Genomic DNA, 20,752 nt, shown 5'->3' on the forward strand with positions numbered 1-20,752 from the left:
GACAGAACCCTAGGACAAATGGTAAAAGCAAAGCTATACAGACAAAATCAGAGACAGAAGCATACACATACACGCTCAGAAAAAGAGAAAAAGGGAAAAAAATATATATATCGTTGCTCCCAAAGTCCACCTCCTCAATATGGGATGATTCGTTGTCTATTCAGGTACTCCACAGATGCAGGGCACATCAAGTTGATGGTGCAGATTTAATACGCTGCTCCTGAGGCTGCTGGGAGAGATTTCCCTTTCTCTTCTTTGTTCGCACAGCTCCCAGGGTTCAGCTTTGGATTTGGACACACCTCTGCATGTAGGTCACCTGAGGGTATCTGTTCTTCGCTCTAACAAGATGGGGTTAAGGAAGCAGGTGATTTGGGGCCTCTGGCTCACTCAGGCCGGGGGGAGGCAGGGTTACGGATGTGGGGTGATCATGCGGTGGTAGAGACCAGTGTGACGTTACACCAGCCTGAGGCATGCCATGTTTTCTCCCAGGGAAGTTGTCCCTGGATCACAGGACCCTGGCAGTGGCGGGCTGCACCGGCTCCCAGGAGGGGAGTTGTGGATAGTGACCTGTGCTTGCACACAGGCTTCTTGGTGGCTACAGCAGCAGCCTTAGCATCTCATACACGTCTCTGTGGTCTGCTCTGATAGCTGTGGCTCGTGCCCGTCTCTGGAGCTCCTTTAATCAGCGCTCTTCATCCCCTCTCCTTGCGCACCTGGAAACAAAGCGGCAAGAAGTCTCTTGCCTCTTTGGCAGTTCCAGACTTTTTCCCAGACTCCCTCCCAGCTAGCTGTGGCTCACTAGCCCCCTCCAGGCTGTGTTCGCACAGCCAACCCCAGTCCTCTCCCTGGGATCCGACCTCCAAAGCCCGAGCCTCAGCTCCCATCCCCCGCCCGCTCCGGTGGGTGAGCAGACAAGCCTCTTGGGCTGGTGAGCGCTGGTCGGCACCGATCCTCTGTGTGGGAATCTCTCCACTTTGCCCTCTGAACCCCCATTGTCGCGCTCTCCTCTATGGCTCCGAAGCTTCCCCCCTCCGCCATCTGCAGTCTCCACCCACGAACGGGCTTCCTAGTGTGTGGAAACCTTTCCTCCTTCACAGCTCCCTCCCACTGTTGCAGGTCCCATCCCTATTCTTTTGTCTCTATATTTTCTTTTTTCTTTTGCCCTACCCAGGTACATGGGGAGTTTCTTGCTTTTGGGGAGGTCTGAGGTCTTCTGCCAGTGTTCAGTAGGTGTTCTTTAGGAGTTGTTCCACATGTAGATGTATTTCTGATGTATTTGTGGGGAGGAAGGTGATCTCCTCATCTCACTCTTCTGCCATCTTGAAGCTCCTCCCCTCATTGTCTTTTGTCTCAAGGTATTTTTAGATTTCCTTTTTGAGTTCATCATTGACCCTTTTTTAATTTTTTTGTAGCATGTTATTTAGTCTCCATGTAATAGTTTTTTTCTTGTTTCTTTTTCTGTGGTTAATTTCTAGTTTCATGCTGTCATAAAAGATGCTTGAGATAATTTCTATACTTTTAAATTTGTTAAGGCTTATTTGGTTCCCTAGTATGTGGTCAGTCCTAGAAAATGTTCCATGTGCACTTGAAAAGAATGTGTATTCTGGGGTTTTCTTTGCATGTAATGTCCTGAAAATATCAATTACATCTATCTGTTCTGGTGTATCATTTAGGATCTTTGTTGCCTTCTTGATTCTCTGTCTGCAACTATTACTGTATTCCTGTCAATTCCTCCCTTTATGTCTGTTAATATTTCTTTTATGTATTTGGGTGCTCCTATATTAGGTGCATATATATTGACAAGTGTAAAATCCTCTTCTTGTATTGATGCTTTTATTATTATATAGTGTCCTTCTTTATCTTTCTTTACGGCCTTTGTTTTAAAGTCCATTTTGTCTGATGTGAGTATTGCGACCCCCACTTTCTTGTCATTTCTGTTTGCATGAAATATCTTTTTCCACCCCCTCACTTTCAATTTATGTGTCTCCTTTGCCCTAAAGTGGGTCTCTTGTAGGCATCATACAGTAGGCTCTTATTCTTTTATCCAATCTGCCACTCTGTGTCTTTTGATTGGAACATTTAGTCCATTGACATTTAAGGTAATTATTGATAGTTATGTATTAAAAAATGACATTTAAACCTTGTTTTCCCATGGATTATATATTTCTTCTTTGTCCTTTTTCTTTTTCCTTTTGTGGTTTGATGATTTTCTTTTTTATTATACTTATATTCTCTTCCTTTTGGTTTTAGCCAATCTGTTGTATGTTTTTGATTTATGGTTGCCCTGTTTTTCAAGTATGTTAACCCCTTCCTTTATCTACTTGCCTTACACAGGTAGTCATACTGGCTCAAACACATTCTAGGAAAAAACATCTACATATTCTCACTCTCCTCCCCCACATTTTATGATTTTGTTGTCCTCTTTTACATCTTCATGTTCATCTTTTTTGCTTTTCATTGTTGTTATCATCACTTTCACGGAAACTTTTTTAATTTTTTTTTTTTAAATCTGTGTACTGGCATATTTAAGTGATTTATTTTCCAGTTGTAATTTTCTCTCTCCTATAGATTCTTACTTCTTTTGTATTTAGAGAAGACCTTTCAATATTTCCTTTAGGATAGGTTTAGTATTGCTGTATTCTTTTAGTTTTTGCTTGTCTGAGAAATTCTTTCTCTCTCCCTCTATTAAAAATGATAATTTTGCTGGATAGACTATACTAGATTGCAGATTTTTCCCTTTTAGGACTTTGAATATATCTTACCATTCCCTTCTGGCCTGCAACATTTCTGAGGAGAAATCAGCTGACAGCCTCATAGGGGTTCCCTTGTAATTAACTCTTTGTTTTGCTCTTGCTCCCTTTAGAATCCTCTTTTTAATAGTTAACTTTTGCCATTTTTATTATAATATGTCTTGGTGTAGGTCTGTTTGGGTTTATCTTGCTTGGGATTCTCTGTGCTTCCTGTACTTGGATATCTTTTTCCTTCTTTAGGTTTGGGGAGTTTTCAACCATAATTTCTTTAAATACATTGTCAATCCTCTTTTCTCTTTCTTCCCCTTCTGGAATCCCTATTTCGTTTGTTTGGCATGCTTTATATTATCCTATAGGTCTCTTATATTGCTTTCTCTTTTTTTCTTTAATTTGGCTTTCTGTCTTCTGTACTGATTGGGTGATTTCCATTATTCTATATTCCAGGTCACTTTTTTGTTCTTCTGCATTATTCATTCTGCTGTTCATTGCCTTTAGCTCAGCTTTCATCTCTGCAAATGAGTTTTCTAATTTTTCTTGGTTCCTCTTTATAATTTCTAGCTCCTTTTTACAATACTCTGTATTTTTGTCTAGGCTTTCTTAATTCCTTCAGTATTTTCATTGTCTCCTTTTTGAAATTGGTGTCTATTAGACTGAAGAGTTCTGTTTCATTTGTTCTTTCAGAGGAATGCTCTTGGTCTTTTAACTGGGCGTGGTTCCTCTGTTTCTTCATTTTACTTGTATTTCTCTTACTCTGTGAGTTTAAGAGAAACAATTATCTACTGTGGTCTTGAAGGGCTATTTACATGTGGGGGCACCCCTGTGTAGCTTGTGTGGGTTTAGTATATTTGGTGCGAAGGCTGTTTTTAATATGGATACATGTCGCCTTTTTCCTCAGCATGTACTGGTCATTATGCCCTTGATAGGGGTGTGCAGATGTGGTGACTGGTGCCTGGTCTTGGGGTTCTCAGTGGTGGTGGTTCAGGCATGCCCCTGGAGCACACGATGGGAGTGGAGGCAGCTTGCAACCACTCCTGGTGTCTGAAAGGTTGACAGCAGTGGCTCATGAACATTCCTGGGGTCTGAGGGGGAGGCGCAGGGGCCCACGACCACTCCTGCTGTTTGGGCAAGTGGCAGTGGCATCTCACAACAGCCCCTGAAGCCCATGCAGGCAGTGTCCTGCCCTCTGCAAGCATGTGCACAGGGCAAAAGGCTACAATCTGTGCCCAGCTCCTCCCCTTGCACACCCCCTAAACAATGATGACTGGTCTCTAAGCAGCCCAGGCTCCCTCCGAGTACACCCCCAACCACAGTTGCACTAGATTTCAGCCCCCTTAGTCTGTCTCCACACAATCACCCCCAGTCCTCTCCCCAGTTCTGATCCTTGAAGCCCAAGTTCCAGCCCACAGCCCCCACCAGCACTGGTGGACATGCATCAGGCTGGGGAGTGCAGGGTGGCAGCAATGACCACCTGTGCAGTTCTCCCTCAGCTCTGGCTACCACAAACCAACTGTTGTGCTCTCCTCTGAGGCTCTAAAGCTCACCTTCTGTCCCAGCCAATCTCCCTGCCAGTGAGGAGACTTCCCCTGGTGCAGAAACCTTTCCTTTTTCACACCTCCCTTCCAGGGGCTCAAGTTCTGACCCAATTCCTTTCCCACTTTCCTTTTTTTCTTTTTTCCTACCCAGTTACATGGAGATTTTCTTGATCTTTCAGCAGTCTGAGGTCTTCTGTCAGCATTCTGTAGATATTCTGTTAGAATTGTTCCACATGTAGATGTTTTTTTGATGTATTTGTGGGAGTTGAGCTTCACATCCTACTACTATTCCATTATTTTTTTTCATTCCCTAGTTCTTTTACCCTTTATATTACCCCTTTCCTTGTTCTTCAGAGGTTTGAGATGCCAGAGCACGGAAAGAAAAACTGCCTCCATATTCACAGGCACTGCAAAATAAAATTGGAAATCTTCATTAAAGTGTATATGGGGAGAAGTGTGATACAGTTGTGGGGGGCCATTATTTGGGGGAAGTGATAAGAAATAATGTCTCTGAGAATAAAATCGTTAGTAAAGCCGTTACAGTATTTTTTGTATGCCTTTAGCAAGTGAGTTGGTACTGATTTGTGTTTAGTTTACATGCTCTGATAATAGTAGCTTGTGTTTATATATTGATTTAAATGCTTAGAAAGTAAAATGACCATTTTCCCCTAGGAAGCTACAGAACATCAGTATTAAGTACTCTGTTCAAGTCCACATTGATAATGACTAAGTAAACCAGGCTCTTATGATTTTGGATAACAAGTCCTTGGTCTTTAGACTCCATGTACTATGTATAACTTCAAGATAATTGTATTTATCCTCTTTGAGAGAAATCTCTATCACCCAGTTGATGTTCTTTCGTCAAATGGACTTATTATTCATTAAAACTGAACTGTTAAGAGCCTCAATTAGTTCTCTGTTTTCTGACATTCACTGTGCCTTAAATAATGTTTTACATATTCTTAGTTTGGGGGGAGTATTATTGGTAGGACATATTTTAATTCAGTTTAGTTTAATATAACCTATCATTACCCTAAAATACCTTCTTTTAATTTTTTTTTCTTTTTGACTGCAACTAGTATTGATATTTAGCAAGAAAGTAAAGGAAATAACATTTGTTCATGCTCATCATGCACTAAACATCTCCCTGAGTGATTTTTTTTTTTTTTTTTTTTTTTTTTTTGCCTCTCACTGTTGTGGCCTCTCCCGTTGCAGAGCACAGGCTCCGGACGCGCAGGCTCAGCGGCCATGGCTCACGGGCCCAGCCGCTCCGCGGCATGTGGGATCTTCCCGGACCGGGGCACGAACCCGTATCCCCTGCATTGGCAGGCGGACTCTTAACCACTCTGCGCCACCGGAAGCCCCCTGAGTGATTTTTTTAGGTGTAATTTAATATAATAATGTATCCCAAATAAGACATTATCTTATAATTCAACATATACTCGATAAGATATTTAGTAAATGGCTACTGTATATCAGGTATTGTGCTAGGATACAGAGATAAAAAGAGAGAGAAAACATATTTTCTGATCTTATGGGGTTCTTTTCAGTCAAGGAAAGGAGAGATAAGGCTAAAAATATTGCAGATGCTATGATGCTATGATCACAGTATATAATTCACACATTCACTCAGTAAATGATTTTCCAGGCATAGTTTTATGTGCTGGGGAAATGGTGGTGAATGAAACAAACAAAAATCTCTTCCCTCACAGAGCTGACATTCTAGTAGTTATCCTAAGGATCACAAAGGGACAATCATTTGGGTCATGGAAATGGCTATTAGGAATCTTTGGAACATCAGTTATATATCAAAATGATTGTGTGAACATTAGAAGTAAAGCTACTTTTCAATCTGTAACCTCATATCCTTGAAATAATGCATAGGGTATGCTGTGGTGGCAGGTTTCCATTATCAGGATCCTTTCTGGAACCAGCCAGTTCCTAAAGCTGTCAATTTTGTCCACCCACACCATCATGAAAGATAAATTCATTTAAAGGTAAATGGTACAATTTGTCTCACTTGATTTAGTGGTAATGTCTTCAATTCTGTAGTGTATGTTAGATCTGAAGAGATTTTTCTTTTTTAAATGGAAGACTCTTAAGGATGTCGAACTTGCTTTTTCCATTGTTCAGTCTTTCAATTCTAGTGTCATCCAAATGTGCCTTATCCATCTTATTCTTTCCTTGTGCAAAAAGATATTTTCTGTAAGTTTTCCATATATTAAATTTGGTTAACCATAATAAGATAAACCATATTTTCATAAAATGTCATTATTATTATCATTTAAGAGGCTAGATTTTCTCAATGAGCAGAAATATCGCTTCTTGCACCCTCGTTTTATTGTGAAATCAAACAAGATTACTAATGAAAACATCAAAATACCAAAACCCTGTGAACTCCTACATTGATTTTATTCATTTTGTTAATTTCAGTGAACAGAGCACTACAAAGAAGGCTCTCTTTGCAGCCCTCATAAAAACCATTTATTTCTTCACATAGTTTTCATTTTTTATTGTATTTTTCCTAAAAATATGTTATTAAATCTACTTTGTTTATTCAGTAAACAGTAAACAATTATTGAGTGTCAGAACTATGCTGGGATATAATGAAACTGACATATAAAATCATCCCCATCAAATGAAGGTGAGAGAAAATAAAGATCACTATATGAAAGGTTAGTAATTCTATGACAGACATATTTTATACCAGTTATAATTCTAAACTAGTTTTCATTTTCTTAGCACATAACCTCTCTACAGTGCTTCTTAAACTTTAAGATGTAAGGAATAATCTGAGTAGCATGTTGAAATTGTGATTCCTGGACCCTAGAGAAATTCAGCATGTCTGGGAATCTGCATTTTCACAAAGACCAGGTGTTTGGGGAGTTGGTGACCCTTACCCTTAGACTTCATTTAAAGAAAGAGTTCCTTTGTGACGTTTCCCTTTTGCCGAAACTTTCTTAAGTGAAGGTCCCATAAGGCCTCTTTTCAATCCTCCACCTGTTTATCTTAATGCCATGCTCTCAGGATTTCTAGCTGAGATTTACCAGGTCCATGTGCATCTCATTACCTTGACTTGAAGTAATCCTCCCTAGTGCAGTGCTGACCCTGTGGGAGTCAGTTGTACCTAGTCTGAGAATGACACCACTGACTGTCGCCTCATCCAAAGACTGCATCTAATGGTGCAGCTATCTGGAAGAAGATGAGGATGGAAGGCCCCCTCGTGATATGATAAAAGAATGCTTTTTAAACAAGGTATTAAGTTTAAACACCAGCTAGGAACTGCCTAACTGTAGGGGAGTACTTTACAAATATTAATCATTTAACTCTCATTAACAAATTTATAAAGCAGGTGCTATTATTATGTTCATTTCACAGACTTATCTGACACTAAGGCTCAGTAACTTTCCCAACATCACACAGCTACTAAGTGGTAGAGCAGGGATTTGAACTCAAGTCATCTGGCTCCAGGATCTGGTGGCTGTAATTAATATAAAATGCAGCCTTTCCCTTAGTCAAAGGAACATCCTGTGATCCTTTGGCTACCACCATTCATATCAGAATGACTTACAGTAAGTTACATAAACAAAAAGAAAAAAAACAACAAACAAAAATCATCTCAAAAGGAAAACAAAGCAATGCAAACATTATATAGGATAGTTTTTAGTGTATTTTTAAATCAAAGGTATATTTCAACTTCAAATTACAGGAACACTCTAGCAAAGTAAAAAGAGCCCAGTAGACACATAACAGTATAGGGTAACATATCTCATGTTCTCAGAAGGGAAGATAACAATTCATTTTACAATTTTTTTTTTTCCTGAAATATAGGATCCTCCATTAAGAGCATGAATTTTTGAGTCAGAAAGATAAGGCTTGCAATTCTTACCTGTCATTTACTTGCTTGATGATCTGTGGCAGTTTGCTTACCTTAATTAATTCTCAGCTTCTATGAAATGGACATGCCAATACAGGGTTGGGTGAATATTAAATAAGATAATTATGTGAAGGGCTCGGCAGTGCCGAGAACATTGCAGTCTCTCAGCAATCAGTTCCTATTTACTGGTATTATTATTATTAGCAGTAATTAGTAGTAGTAGTAAATAAATTTAATACTTTTAGTAGAATATATTTAGCCAGAATATTTTTGGTGGAAGGATTATAAAAGTAGAATTGATGGTGAATCTTCCTTTTGACATCATGATTATAAAATGTTTACTTTGTGCCCTTGAGATTCTCTCTTCTGAGAATGGCCCATTTATCTTTACCAGGTGATCAACCCAACACGCCTCAACTGCTAGCCCTGGCCTCACGCCTGCGGGAGAGCGCTGAACTCTTTCAATCAGATGAGATGCGTCCTGCTAATGACCCCAAGGAAAGAGCTCCCATCCGTGTGCGGATGCTGAATGAGGTTCTCCAAGACATGGAGAAGAGCTTCCTGGTGCAGCGGGCACCTCCAGGGTTTTACAGGTAGGATATGTGCTCAAAATTTGTATTTTTATGCCTCTCAATGAAATATTTGTGTTTAATGTTCAGAATATGTACCTTCTGTGAACATAACACTATTTTTTTAATGTAAAGAAATTATTATATCTACAATTTTTTAACAAATTATTTTTCATTTATTTATTTATTTATTTTTGGTGGCATTGGGTCTTCATCGCTGCACACAGGCTTTCGCTAGTTGCAGCAAGCGGGGGCTACTCTTCATTGAGGTGTGCGGGCTTCTCCTTGCTTTGGCCTCTCGTTGCAGAGCATGGGATCTAGGTGTGTGGACTTCAGTAGTTGTGGCATGTGGGCTCAGTAGTTGTGGCATGTGGGCTCAGTAGTTGTGGCTTGTGGGCTCTAGAGCACAGGCTCAGTAGCTGTGGTGCACAGGTTTAGTTGTTCCATGGCATGTGGGATCTTCCCGGACCAGGTCTCGAACCTGTGTCCCCTGCGTTGGCAGGTGAATTCTTAACGACTGTGTCACCAGGGAAGTCCTATATCTACAATTTGAGGAGCATTCTCCTCCTGCAAAGCAAAGTTCAACAGCATAAATAGAGAATAAAGAAAACTTTATTTTTCTTTATACCTGTAAATATTGATATTATCTGTAGATATAATTTATATCTATATGATAATGGTTTAGCAGTATCATATACAAAATGACTAAGATTTTTTTTTACAATTAAAGTCAATATGAATCAAATGTGTTATAGCTACTGAAATACCAAATGGATTTATAGGTTGTACTGCGAGAAATACGCTTTCTTGAATGAGTCAGGAGATAAGTCTATATTATTCTGTCCTAGTAAGTCCACTTCTAGAGCATTGTGTTTAATTCTAGAAACTACATTTTAAGAAGGAGTTAAGTATGTTTAATATTCAGGGGAGAGTGGAATTTGCAGGAATCTTGAAACAACCAGGGGATTAGACATACTTGGTTAGAGGGTCACAATAGAATGATTTGTGAAAACATTTTAACAATTTTAACAGATATTTTAATAAAACAATTTTCACATAGAACAGGGATTCAATTTAGGTTCTTAGAGGATGATACAAATATGTACTTGTTTTTGAGGTTCCGGAAACAGTAGAAATTAAACAAAGAGGGAAAATGGAGTTTAAAAGACAACATGTTTTAAATGTTTTTTTTTTTTTTAATAAGTAACATTTACTGACCACTAAATATGTCTCAGGCACTATGTTAAAGACTCTCCACGCATTAATTAATTTAATCCTGGCAAAACAGCCAATGGATTAGGTACTCTTAGTGTCCCCATCTTATAGATGGAGAAACTGGTGTCAGAAAGGCTAAATGACTGGCCAAAATAATAAAGCAGACTTCAGAGAATATCCTGTCTCTCACTTTACTAAAAATGTTTTTTCTGTTTCTTTTTGAAAAATTTTTATTTTATGTTGGAGTACAGTTGATTAACAATGTTGTATTAGTTTCAGGTGTACAGCAAAGTGATTCAGTTATACATATACATGCATCTATTCTTTTTCAAGTTCTTTACCAATTTAGGTTATTACAGAGTATTGAGCAGCATTCCCTGTGCTATACATTATGTCCTTGTTGGTTATCTGTTTTAAATGTAGCAGTGTGTACATGTCAATCCAAAACAACCATCTATCCCTCCCCCTGACCCTTCACCCAAGCAACCATAAGTTTGTTCTCTAAGTCTGTAAGTCTGTTTGTTTTGTAAATAAGTACATTTGTATCATTTTTTTAAGATTCTGCATATAAGCGATATCATATGATATTTGTCTTTCTCTGTCGTATTTCACTTAGCATGATAATCTCCAGGTTTATCCATGTTGCTGCAAATGGCATTATTTCATTCTCTTTAATGGATGAGTAATATTCCATTGTATATATGTACCACATCTTCTTTATTCATTCCTCTGTTGATGGACATTTAAGTTGCTTCCATGTCTTGGCTATTGTAAACAGTGATGCAATGAACATGGGGTGCATGTATCCTTTCAAACCATAGTTTTCTTCAGATATATACTCAGCAGTTGGATTGTTGGATTGTATGCTGGTTCTGTTTTTAGTTTCTTAAGGAACCTCCATACTGTTCTCTATAGTGGCTGTACCAAATTACATTTCCACCAACAGCGTAGGAGGGTTCCCTTTTCTCCACACCCACTCCAGCATTTATTGTATGTAGACTTTTTGATGATGGCCATTCTGACTGATGTGAGGTGATATATCACTGTTGTTTTGATTTGCATTTCTCAAATAATTAGTGACGTTGAGCATCTTTTCACGTGCCTCTTGCCCACCTGAATGTCTTCTTTGGAGAAATGTCTATTTGGGTGTTCTGCCCATTTTTTTACTGGCTTCTTTGTCTTTTTGATATTGAGCTTCATGAGCTGTTTGTAAATTTTGGAGATTAATCCCTTATCAGTTGCATCGTCTGCAAATATTTTTCTCCCTTTCTGTGGGTTGTCTTTTGTTTTATTTATGGTTTCCCTTGCTGTGCAAAAACTTTTGAGTTTAAATAGAGCCCATTTGTTTATTTTTGTTTTTGTTTCCATTACTCTGGAAGACAGATAGAAAAAAGATACTGCCGTGATTTATGTCAGAGAGTGTTCTATGTTTTCCTCTAAGAGTTTTATAGTATATGGTCTTATATTTAGGTCTTTAAACCATTTTGAATTTATTTTTGTGTATGGTGTTAGAGAATGTTCTAATTTCATTCTTTTTTTTTTTACATTTAGCTGTCCAGTTCTCCAACCACCATTTATTAAAGAAATTGTTGTTTCTCCATTGTATAGTCTTGCCTCATTTGTCATAGATTGATTGACCATAGATCCTGGGTTTTTTTCTGGGATTTCAATCCTATTCCATTAATCTATACTTCTGTTTTGGTGCCAGTACCATACTATTTTGATGACTGTAGCTTTATAGTATAGTCTGCAGACAGGGAGCATGCTTACTCTTGCTCCATTTTTCTTTCTCAAGATTGCTTTGGTTATTCAGGATCATTTGTGTCTCCATACAAATTTTAAGATTTTCTTGTTCTAGTTCTGTGAAAAATGTCATTGGTAATTTGATAAGGATTGCATTGAATCTATAGATTGCCTTGGGTAGTATAGTCATTTTGACAATATTGATTCTTCCAGTCCAAGAACATAGCATATCTTTCCATCTGTTTGTGTCATCTTTGATTTCTTTCATTAGTGTTTTATAGTTTTTGGAGTATAGGTATTTTGCCTCTTCAGGTAGGTTTATTCCTAGGTATTTTTTTCTTTTGGATGTGATGGTAAAGGGGATTGTTTCTTTAATTTCTCCTTCTGATCTTTTGTTCTTAGTGTATAGGAATGCAAGAGATTTCTGTGTATTTATTTTGCCTCCAGCAACTTTATCAAATTCATTGATGAGTTCTAGCAGTTTTCTGGTAGCATCTTTAGAATTGTCTCTGTATAATATCATGTCAACTGCAAAAGGTGACAGTTTTACTTCTTCTTTTCCAGTTTGGATTCCCTTTATTGCTTTCTCTTCTCTGATTGCTGTGGCTAGGACTTCCAAAACTATATGGATAAAAGTTGCAAGAGTGGGCATCTGTGTCTTGTTCCTGATCTTAGAGGAAATGCTTTCAACATTTCAATATTTACTATGATGTTGGCTGTAGGTTTGTCATACATGGCCTTTATTATGTTGAGGTAGGTTCCCTCTATGCCCACCTTCTGGAGAGTTTTTATCATAAATGGGTGTTCAATTTTGTCAAAAGCTTTTTCTGCATCTACTGAGGTGATCATATTATTTTTATTCTTCCATTTTTTGATGTGGTGTATCACACTGATTGATTTGCAGATATTGCAAAAGGCTTGCATCCCTGGAATAAATCCCACTTGATCATGAAGTGTGACCCTTTTAATGTATTGTTGGATTTGGTTTGCTAGTATTTTGTTGAGGATTTTTGTGTCTATCTTCATCAGTGATATTGGCCTGTAATTGTCTCTTTTGTGGTATCTTTGTCTGGTTTTGATATCAGGGTGATGGTGGCCTCGTAGAATGAGTTTGGGAGTATTCCTTCCTCTGTGATTTTTTTGAACAGTTTCAGAAAGATAGATGTTAACTCTTCTCTGAATGTTTGATAAAATTTGCCTGTGAAGCCATCTGGTCCTGGACTTTTGTTTGCGGGGAGTTTTTTCATCGCACTTTCAATTTAATTACTTGTGATTGGTCTGTTCATATTTTCTATTTCTTCCTGGTTCAGTCTTGGGAGATTGTACCTTTCTAGGAATTTGTCCATTTCTTCCAGGTTGTCCATTTTATTGGCATAGAGCTGCTTGTGGTAGTCTCTCCGTGAGAGCCTTTGTATTTCTATGCTGTCTGTTGTAACCTCTTGTTCATTTCTAATTATATTGATTTGTATCCTCTCCCTTTTTTAATTGATGAGTCTGGCTAAAGGTTTATCGATTTTGTTTATCTCTTCAAAGAACCAGCTTTTAGTTTCATTGATCTTTTCTATTGTTTTCTTTGTCTCTATTGCATTTATTTTGGCTCTGATCTTTATGATTTCTTTCCTTCTACTAACTTTGGGTTTTGTTTGTTCTTCTTTTCTAGTTGCTTTAGGTGTAAAGTTAGTTCGGTGGTTTATTTGAGATTTTTCTTATTTCCTGAGGTAAGATTGTATTGCTATAAACTTCCCTCTTAGAATTGCTATTTCTGTGACCCTTAGGTTTTGGATCATCGTGCTTTCATTTTCATTTGTCTCTAGGTATTGTTTGATTTCCTCTTTGATTTCTTCAGTGATCCATTGGTTGTTTAATAGCATATTGTTTATCCTCCACATGTTTGTGGTTTTTACAGTTATTTTCTGGTAGTTGCTTTCTAATCTCATAGTTTTGTGGTTGGAAAAGATGCTTCATATGATTCAATTTTCTTAAATTTACTCAGGCTCGCTTTGTGGGCCAGCCCTTGATCAGTCCTGGAGAATGTTCCATGTGCATTTGAGAAGAATGTGTATTCTGCTGCTTTTGGATGGAATGCTCTATAACTATCAATTAACTGCAATTGGTATAATGTGTCATTCAATGCCTGTGTTTCCTTATTGATTTTCTGTCTGGATGATCTGTCCACTGATGAAAGTGGGGTATTAAAGTCCATTATTGTGTTACTGTCAATTTCTCCTTTTATGGCTCTTAGTGTTTTCCTTACCTATTGATGTGCTCCAATGTTGTGCATATATATTTAAAATTGTTATATCTTTTTCTTGGATTGATCCCTTGATCGTTATGTAGTGTCCTAATGTCCTTCTTTGTGTGTTTTAACAGTTTATTTTAAAGCCTTTTTTTTCTGATATGAGCATTGCTATTCCAGCTCTCTTTTGATCTCTATTTGCACTGAATAGCTTTACATCACCTCACTTTCAGTCTGTATGTGTCCCTAGATATCAAGTGGGTCTCTTATAGACAGCATATATATGGGTCTTATTTTTGTATCCATTCAGCTAGTCTACGTCTTTGGGTTGGGGCATTTGATCTGTTTATGTTTAAGGTAATTATTGATATGTATATTCTTACTGCCATTTTGTTAATTGTTTTGGATATGATTTTGTAGGTGTTTTTTGTTGTCTTGTGATTTGATGCCTAACTTTAGTGTTGTGTTTGGATTCCTTTTTCTTTTGTGTGTGTATATCTATTGTAGATTTTTGATTTGCAGTTACCAGAAGGTTTTGATATATAAGTCTATATATAAACAGGATTAAGTTGCTGTTCTTTTAATTTCAAATGCATTTTCAATGTCCTGCATTTGTGCTCTCCTCTTCACACAATTGCTTCTTTTGATATATATGTGTGTAGATGATTTCCTACCTTTACTGTATTATTGCCTTTTCCATTTGTAATTTTGTTTCTGATTATGGCCTTTTCTTTTCTGCTTAGAGAAATTCCTTTAGCATTTGTTGCAAAGCTGGTCTGTTGGTGCTGAATTCTCTTAGCTCTTTCTTATCTGTTAATCTTTCTCTTCTCTTGATTTTGCTGTCAAAACTGAATGAGTGCCTTGCTGGGTAGAGTATTCTTGGTTGTAGCTTCTTCCCTTTCATTACTTTAAATATATCATGCCACTCCTTGCTTGCCTGTGGAGTTTCTGCTGAGAAATCTGCTGATAATCTTATGGGAATTCACTTGTATGTTATTTGTTGTTTTCCCTTGTTGCTTTTAATATTTTTTCTTTGTCTTTAAATTTTGTCAGTTTGATTACTAGATGTCTTGGTGTGTTCCTCCTTGGGTTTATCCTGTCTGGGACTCCCTGTGCTTCCTGGACTTGGGTGACTGTTTTCTTTCCCATGTTAGGGAAGTTTTTAACTATTACCTCTTCAAGTATTTTCTCAGTTCCTTTCTCTCTCTCTTCTCCTTCTGGGACCTCTATAATGCAAATGTTCTTGCATTTAATGTCATCCCAGAGGTCTTTTAGGAGGTCTTCATTTCTTTTCATTCTTTTTTCTTTATTCTGTTCTGAGGCAGTGATTTCCACCATTCTGTCTTCCAGCTCACTTATCCAGTCTTCTGCCTCAGTTATTCTGCTATTGATTCCTTCCAGTGTGTTTTTCATTTCAATTATTGTATTGCTCATCTCTGTTTGTTTGTTATTTAGTTCTTCTAGGTCTTTGTTAAACATTTCTTGTATCTTCTTGATCCGTGCCTCCATTCTTTTTTTGAGATCTTGGATCATCTTTACTATCATTACACTGAATTCTTTTTGGGTAGATTGTCTATCTATCTCCACTTCACTTCATTGTTCTTCTGGGGTTTTGTCTTGTTGCTTTGTCTGGGAGATATTTCTCTGCCATCTCATTTTGTCTAACTTTCTGTGTGATTGTGGTTTCTGTTCCACAGGCTGCCAGGTTGTAGTTGCTTCTACTGTGTGCCCCCTGGTGGATGAGCCTGTCTAAGAGGCTTGTGCAGGCTTCCTGCTTGGAGGGAGTGGTCCCTGCTCACTGGGTTGATAATTAGGTCATGAGGGCAGAACCCTCATTAATGGGATTAGCACTCTTATAAAAGAGACCCCTGAGAGCTCCCTCATCCCTACTGCCATGTGAGGACAGAGCCATCTATAGACCATGAAGCAAGCCTTCACCAGACACATAATCTGCCTGCACCTTGATCTTGGACTTCCCACCCTCTAGAACTGTGAGAAATAAATTTGTGTTGTTTACAAGTCAGTCACTCAGTCTATCGCATTTCCTTGTAGCAGCCCAAACTGACTAAGGCAGGGAGCATTACCAGGGGAGGATAGTGTGAAGAGAGACAAAAAGTAGAGGTTGTGTGTGGTGTGCTGAGGAGTGAAGCACAGGAAGTGGAATTGTTTGAATGGTTATTTAGTTAATGATTATGGAGAGGTAGGAAGGAATCAAGTTACAGAGTTCCATTAGTGCTCTGTTGAGAGGTTTGGAATTTAGTTATTTTTTACACAAAAGAAGCCATGAAGAAATTTGTGTTAGATTTACCTGGTGCTCCAGATAGGGTGCTCTGGAGTTGGGAAGTCAGGGAGACTACAGGTGTAAAAATGGTATGGAATGCTGAGAACATGATTTGGCACATTGGGGTCAGGAACGAAGAGCAAAGAGCAAATTTGGGAGATTGGTATTAAGGAAGAATTGAAGAATTTAGCAAACAAGAGGTTCGAATCTTATTTTGGGATTTTTTTTTTTTAGGGTTCGCGTGGAGCTAGGCAAATGAAGCATGGTTTAGTAGTGGAAAGAGTCTCCTCTCTGCCCATTTCTCCAGGCAGTTGGTTAAGGCACTCAGTATCTCTGGTTTTCCATGTAATTGTATGATAATCTGTTGATAATAATTTCTATCTGAAGTCCATTCTAGCTCTAAAAATCGGATTCAATGCATATCCACTGCATTAAGCTTCACAACCTCTACAGTCAAGGGAGATTCTTCTAATCCTGAGGGAGGGGACCAAGAAAGAGCACAATAATAGACTGCAATGGTGCAATGAAAAGCTGCAAAGGGCTCCAGATGTACTGAGCTTAGTAGGCAGTGGAGAGCAGATGCAATGATATATATGATCAGGGACTATTCATGATAGTGATAGTGAAAGTGAAAGTATGTTGTTGAAAACAAAACATTGCAAAAATATTACTACTATCAAAATTCAGCAGTGTAAAATCTAAATCATTGCCCCTGAGTAGGGAGGGGATTATGTATCAATATTTCCTTAAGTATTCTGAATTTCCTCTCTCTCCTTCCTTTACTATGATTCTAATATGTACTTCTCTACTGCTTCCAAGCGACTGACATATCTGCAGATGAGATCTTGTGGCATCTGTGTTTTGTTGTTGGCTTCGTTTTAACTCCCTATAGTTATTACTGTGCAAAGGCAGAGTAAGCAGTATGACCCAGTGACCTATGACTTCTCCACTAAAATATATATTTGTAAAAAATATTTTAGGTTTAGAGAAAAATTGAGCAGAAAGCACAGAGAGTTCCAATATAACCCTTTACACACACATACACACACACACAGTCCCCTCATCTCCCAACACATAGTTCCCCTATTATTAACATCTTACATTAGCTTAATATGTTTGTTATAGTTGATGAGCCACTATTGATGCATTATTAACTAAAGAGTCCACAGTTTATGCTAGGGTTTACTTTTTGTTTTTTACATTCTATGGATTTTTGACAAGTGTATAATAGCATGTATCCACCATTTCAGTATCACTGCCCTAAAAAAAATCTGTGCTCCACCTCTCCATCTTTCCCTCTCTCCTCCCTGAGCCTCTGGCCTTTTTACTATGTCCACAGTTTTGCCTTTTCAAGAATGTCATACAGTTTGAATCATACAGCATATAACTTTTTCATATGGGCCTCATCACTTAGCAATCTGAAATTGTTTCCTCCATATTAATTTCTTTTTATCACTGAATAATATTCCATTGCACAGATGTACCAGTTTGTTTATCCATCTACCTATGGAAAGACACTTTAGTTGTTTTCAAATTTTCACAATTATGAACAAAGCTTTTACATACATTTGTGGACAGGTTCTTGTGTGGATGTACATTTTCAATTCATTTGGGTAAATACCAAGGAGCACAACTGCTGGATCATATGATAAACCTATGTATAGTTTTGCAAGAAACTGCCAAACTGTCTCCCAAAGTGGCTATACCATTTTGCAGTCCCACTAGCAGTAAATAAGGTTTTTGGTTGCTCCACATCTTTGTCAGCATTTTCTCTTGTCAGTACTGTTACATCATCATTTTTTAATTTGCAATCCTCTAATGACATATGATGTTGAACATCATTTTATGTACTTTTTATCTGTATATCTTCTTTGGTGAGGTGTTTGTTCAGATCTTTTCCCTATCTTTTAAATTGAATTGTTTTCTTATTATTGAGTTTTAAGAGCTCTTTTTATATTTTGGATGCCAATCCTTTATCAGATATGAATATTGCAAATATTTTCTTAAGCATGCCTGTTGTAGAGCAGAAGTTTTAATTTAATTAAATCCAACCTTTTTTTTTCATGGATTGTGCTTATGTGTTGTATCTAAAAATCCATCAAACCTAAGGTCACCTAGATTTTTCTCCTATGTTGTCTTCTAGGTGTTTTATAGTTTGGTATTTTATATTTAGGTCACTGATCCATTTCCCGTTAATTTTTGTGAAAGGTAGGTATAAAAGGTCACTGTCTAGATTCATTATTTTTGCATGTGGATATCTTGTGCTGGCACCATTTGTCAAAAAGGCTATTCTTTCTCATTGAATTGCCTTTCCTCTTTTGCCATACAATTTGCTTTTAGATTTTTTTCTTGGGTTAAGATTTAGGAGTGGAACTGCTGATTATGTGGTGAAACAGGAAGGTTGGAGAGGGGTGAAATTTCTCTCCCCAAGCTGGGATAATATTGCAGTATTGCTCTTTGACAAAATCTTTCCTCTGGAGAGTAGGCCTTTGTGATAGAGAAGATCCTGGAAGGGTTTCCTGATGGCTCCTCTTCCTCTTCCCCTGCCACAGCCCTCAGGTGATTTTTCTCAGTTCCTCAAGTGATTTAGAATACCTCTACCATGGACAGAGATAAGATGGAAGAATAGAAAGACATGAGGTCACCTCTTCTTATGAAAACTTGAAAATCACAACTAACTAACTGCTGAAAAACAATAAAAAAAAAAAAACAAAAAAAACAGGTGGAATCTACCAAAAAAGATATCCTACATCCAAAGAAAGACAAAGAAAGAAGCCACACGAGATGGTAGGAGGGGCTTAATTGCAATAAAATAAAATCCCATACCCACCAGGTGGGTGACCCCACAAAGTGGAAAATAATTATACCACAGAGTTCTCCCACAGGAGTGAAAGTTCTGAGCCCCATGTCAGGCTCTCCAGCCTGGGGGTCTGGCAATGGGAGGAGGAGCTCCCAGAGAATCTGGCTATGAAGGCCAGTGGGGTTTGATTGCATGAATTCCACAGGACTGGGAGAAACAGAAACTCCACGCTTGGAGGGTGCATACAGGGTCTTCTGCACACCAGGACCCAGGGAAAAAAGCAGTGACCTCATAAAAGCCTGGACCAGACCTACTTGCTAGTATCAGAGTGTCTCCTCAGAGGTGGGGGCATTAAATGCACCAACAGTCTCAGTATAGGGGTTCCAGAGGAGGAGAGAGAGAGAAAAGATCTGAGAAAATATTTGAAGATAGATATAATAGCTAAAATCTTCCCCAACATGGGAAAGGAAACAGTCACTGAAGTCCAGGATGCATATGGAGTCCCAGGCATGATAAACCCAAGGAGAAACAAACATGCCAAGATACATAGTAATCAAATTGACAAAAATTAAAGACAAAGGAAAAATATTAAAAGCAACAAGGGAAAAGCAACAAATAACATACAAGGGAATTCCTGTGAGATTCTCAGCAGAAACTGCAGGCCAGCAGGGAGTAGCATGATATATTTAAAGTGATGATGAAAGGGAAGAAGCTGCAACAAAGAATACTCTGCTGAGCAAGGCTTTCATTTAGTTTTGAAGGAGAAATCAAAACTTTTACAGACAAGCAAAAGCTAAGAGAATTCAGCACTGACAGACCAGCTTTGCAACAAATGCTAAAGGAATTTCTCCAGGGAGAAAAGGCCACAACTAGAATCAAGAAAATTATAAATGGAAAAGCTCACTAGTAAAGGCAAACATACAGTATACTGTAAGGTCGGAAATCATCTGCACACAAATAATATTATATCAAAACCAGCAGTTGTACAAAGAGGAGACCACAAATTCAGGACACTGGAAATACATTTGAAATTAAAAGACCAGCAACTAAAAACAATCTTGTTTATATATAGACATCTGTATCAAAACCTCATGGTAACTGTAAGCTGAAGATCTATAATAGATACACAACATACAAAAGAAAAAGGAATCCAAACACAACACTAAAGTTAGTCATCAAATCACATGAGGAAAAAAAGAGGAAGGGAAGAAAAAACACTTATAAAAGCCTATCCAAAACAATTAACAAAATGGCAGTAAGAACATACATATCGATAATTACCTTAAAAGTAAATGGATTAAATGCTCCAACCAAGACTAGACTAGTTGAATGGATGCAAAAACAAGACCCATATATATGCTGTCTACAAGAGACCCACTTCAGACTTAGGGACACATACAAACTGAAAGTGAGGGGTTGGAAAAACATATTCCATGCAAGTGGAAACAAAAAGAAAGCTGGAATAGCAATGCTCATATCAGAAAAAACAGGCTTTAACATAAAGACTGTTACAATACACAAAGCAGGACACTACATGATGATCAGGGTATCAATCTAAGAAAAAGATATAAAAATTGTTAATATATATGCACCCAACATAGTATTTACCTTATATATTGAGATTCTCCAAGTTGCCATACAAGGATAAATCGACAGTAACACAGTAATAGTGGGGGACTTTAACACCCTACTTTTCATCAATGGACAGATCATCCAGACAGAAAATCAATAAGGAAACATAGGCCTTGA

The 20,752-nt window shown here is 37.9% G+C and overlaps 1 protein-coding gene across 1 annotated transcript in view; it reads left to right on the top strand.

Moving 5' to 3' along the window:
* NAALADL2 (N-acetylated alpha-linked acidic dipeptidase like 2) overlaps positions 1-20,752 on the top strand; it is a 903,327-nt gene that overhangs the window by 837,412 nt on the left and 45,163 nt on the right. The window contains exon 14 of the mRNA XM_007454970.1: positions 8,554-8,752. Within this exon, the coding sequence (XP_007455032.1) occupies positions 8,554-8,752 (199 nt within the window). The remainder of the gene's footprint in view (positions 1-8,553; positions 8,753-20,752) is intronic.

The sequence above is a fragment of the Lipotes vexillifer genome, unplaced genomic scaffold (assembly GCF_000442215.2).
Source record: "Lipotes vexillifer unplaced genomic scaffold, Lipotes_vexillifer_v1.1 scaffold487, whole genome shotgun sequence".
NCBI classification, from domain to species: Eukaryota; Metazoa; Chordata; class Mammalia; order Artiodactyla; family Lipotidae; genus Lipotes; species Lipotes vexillifer.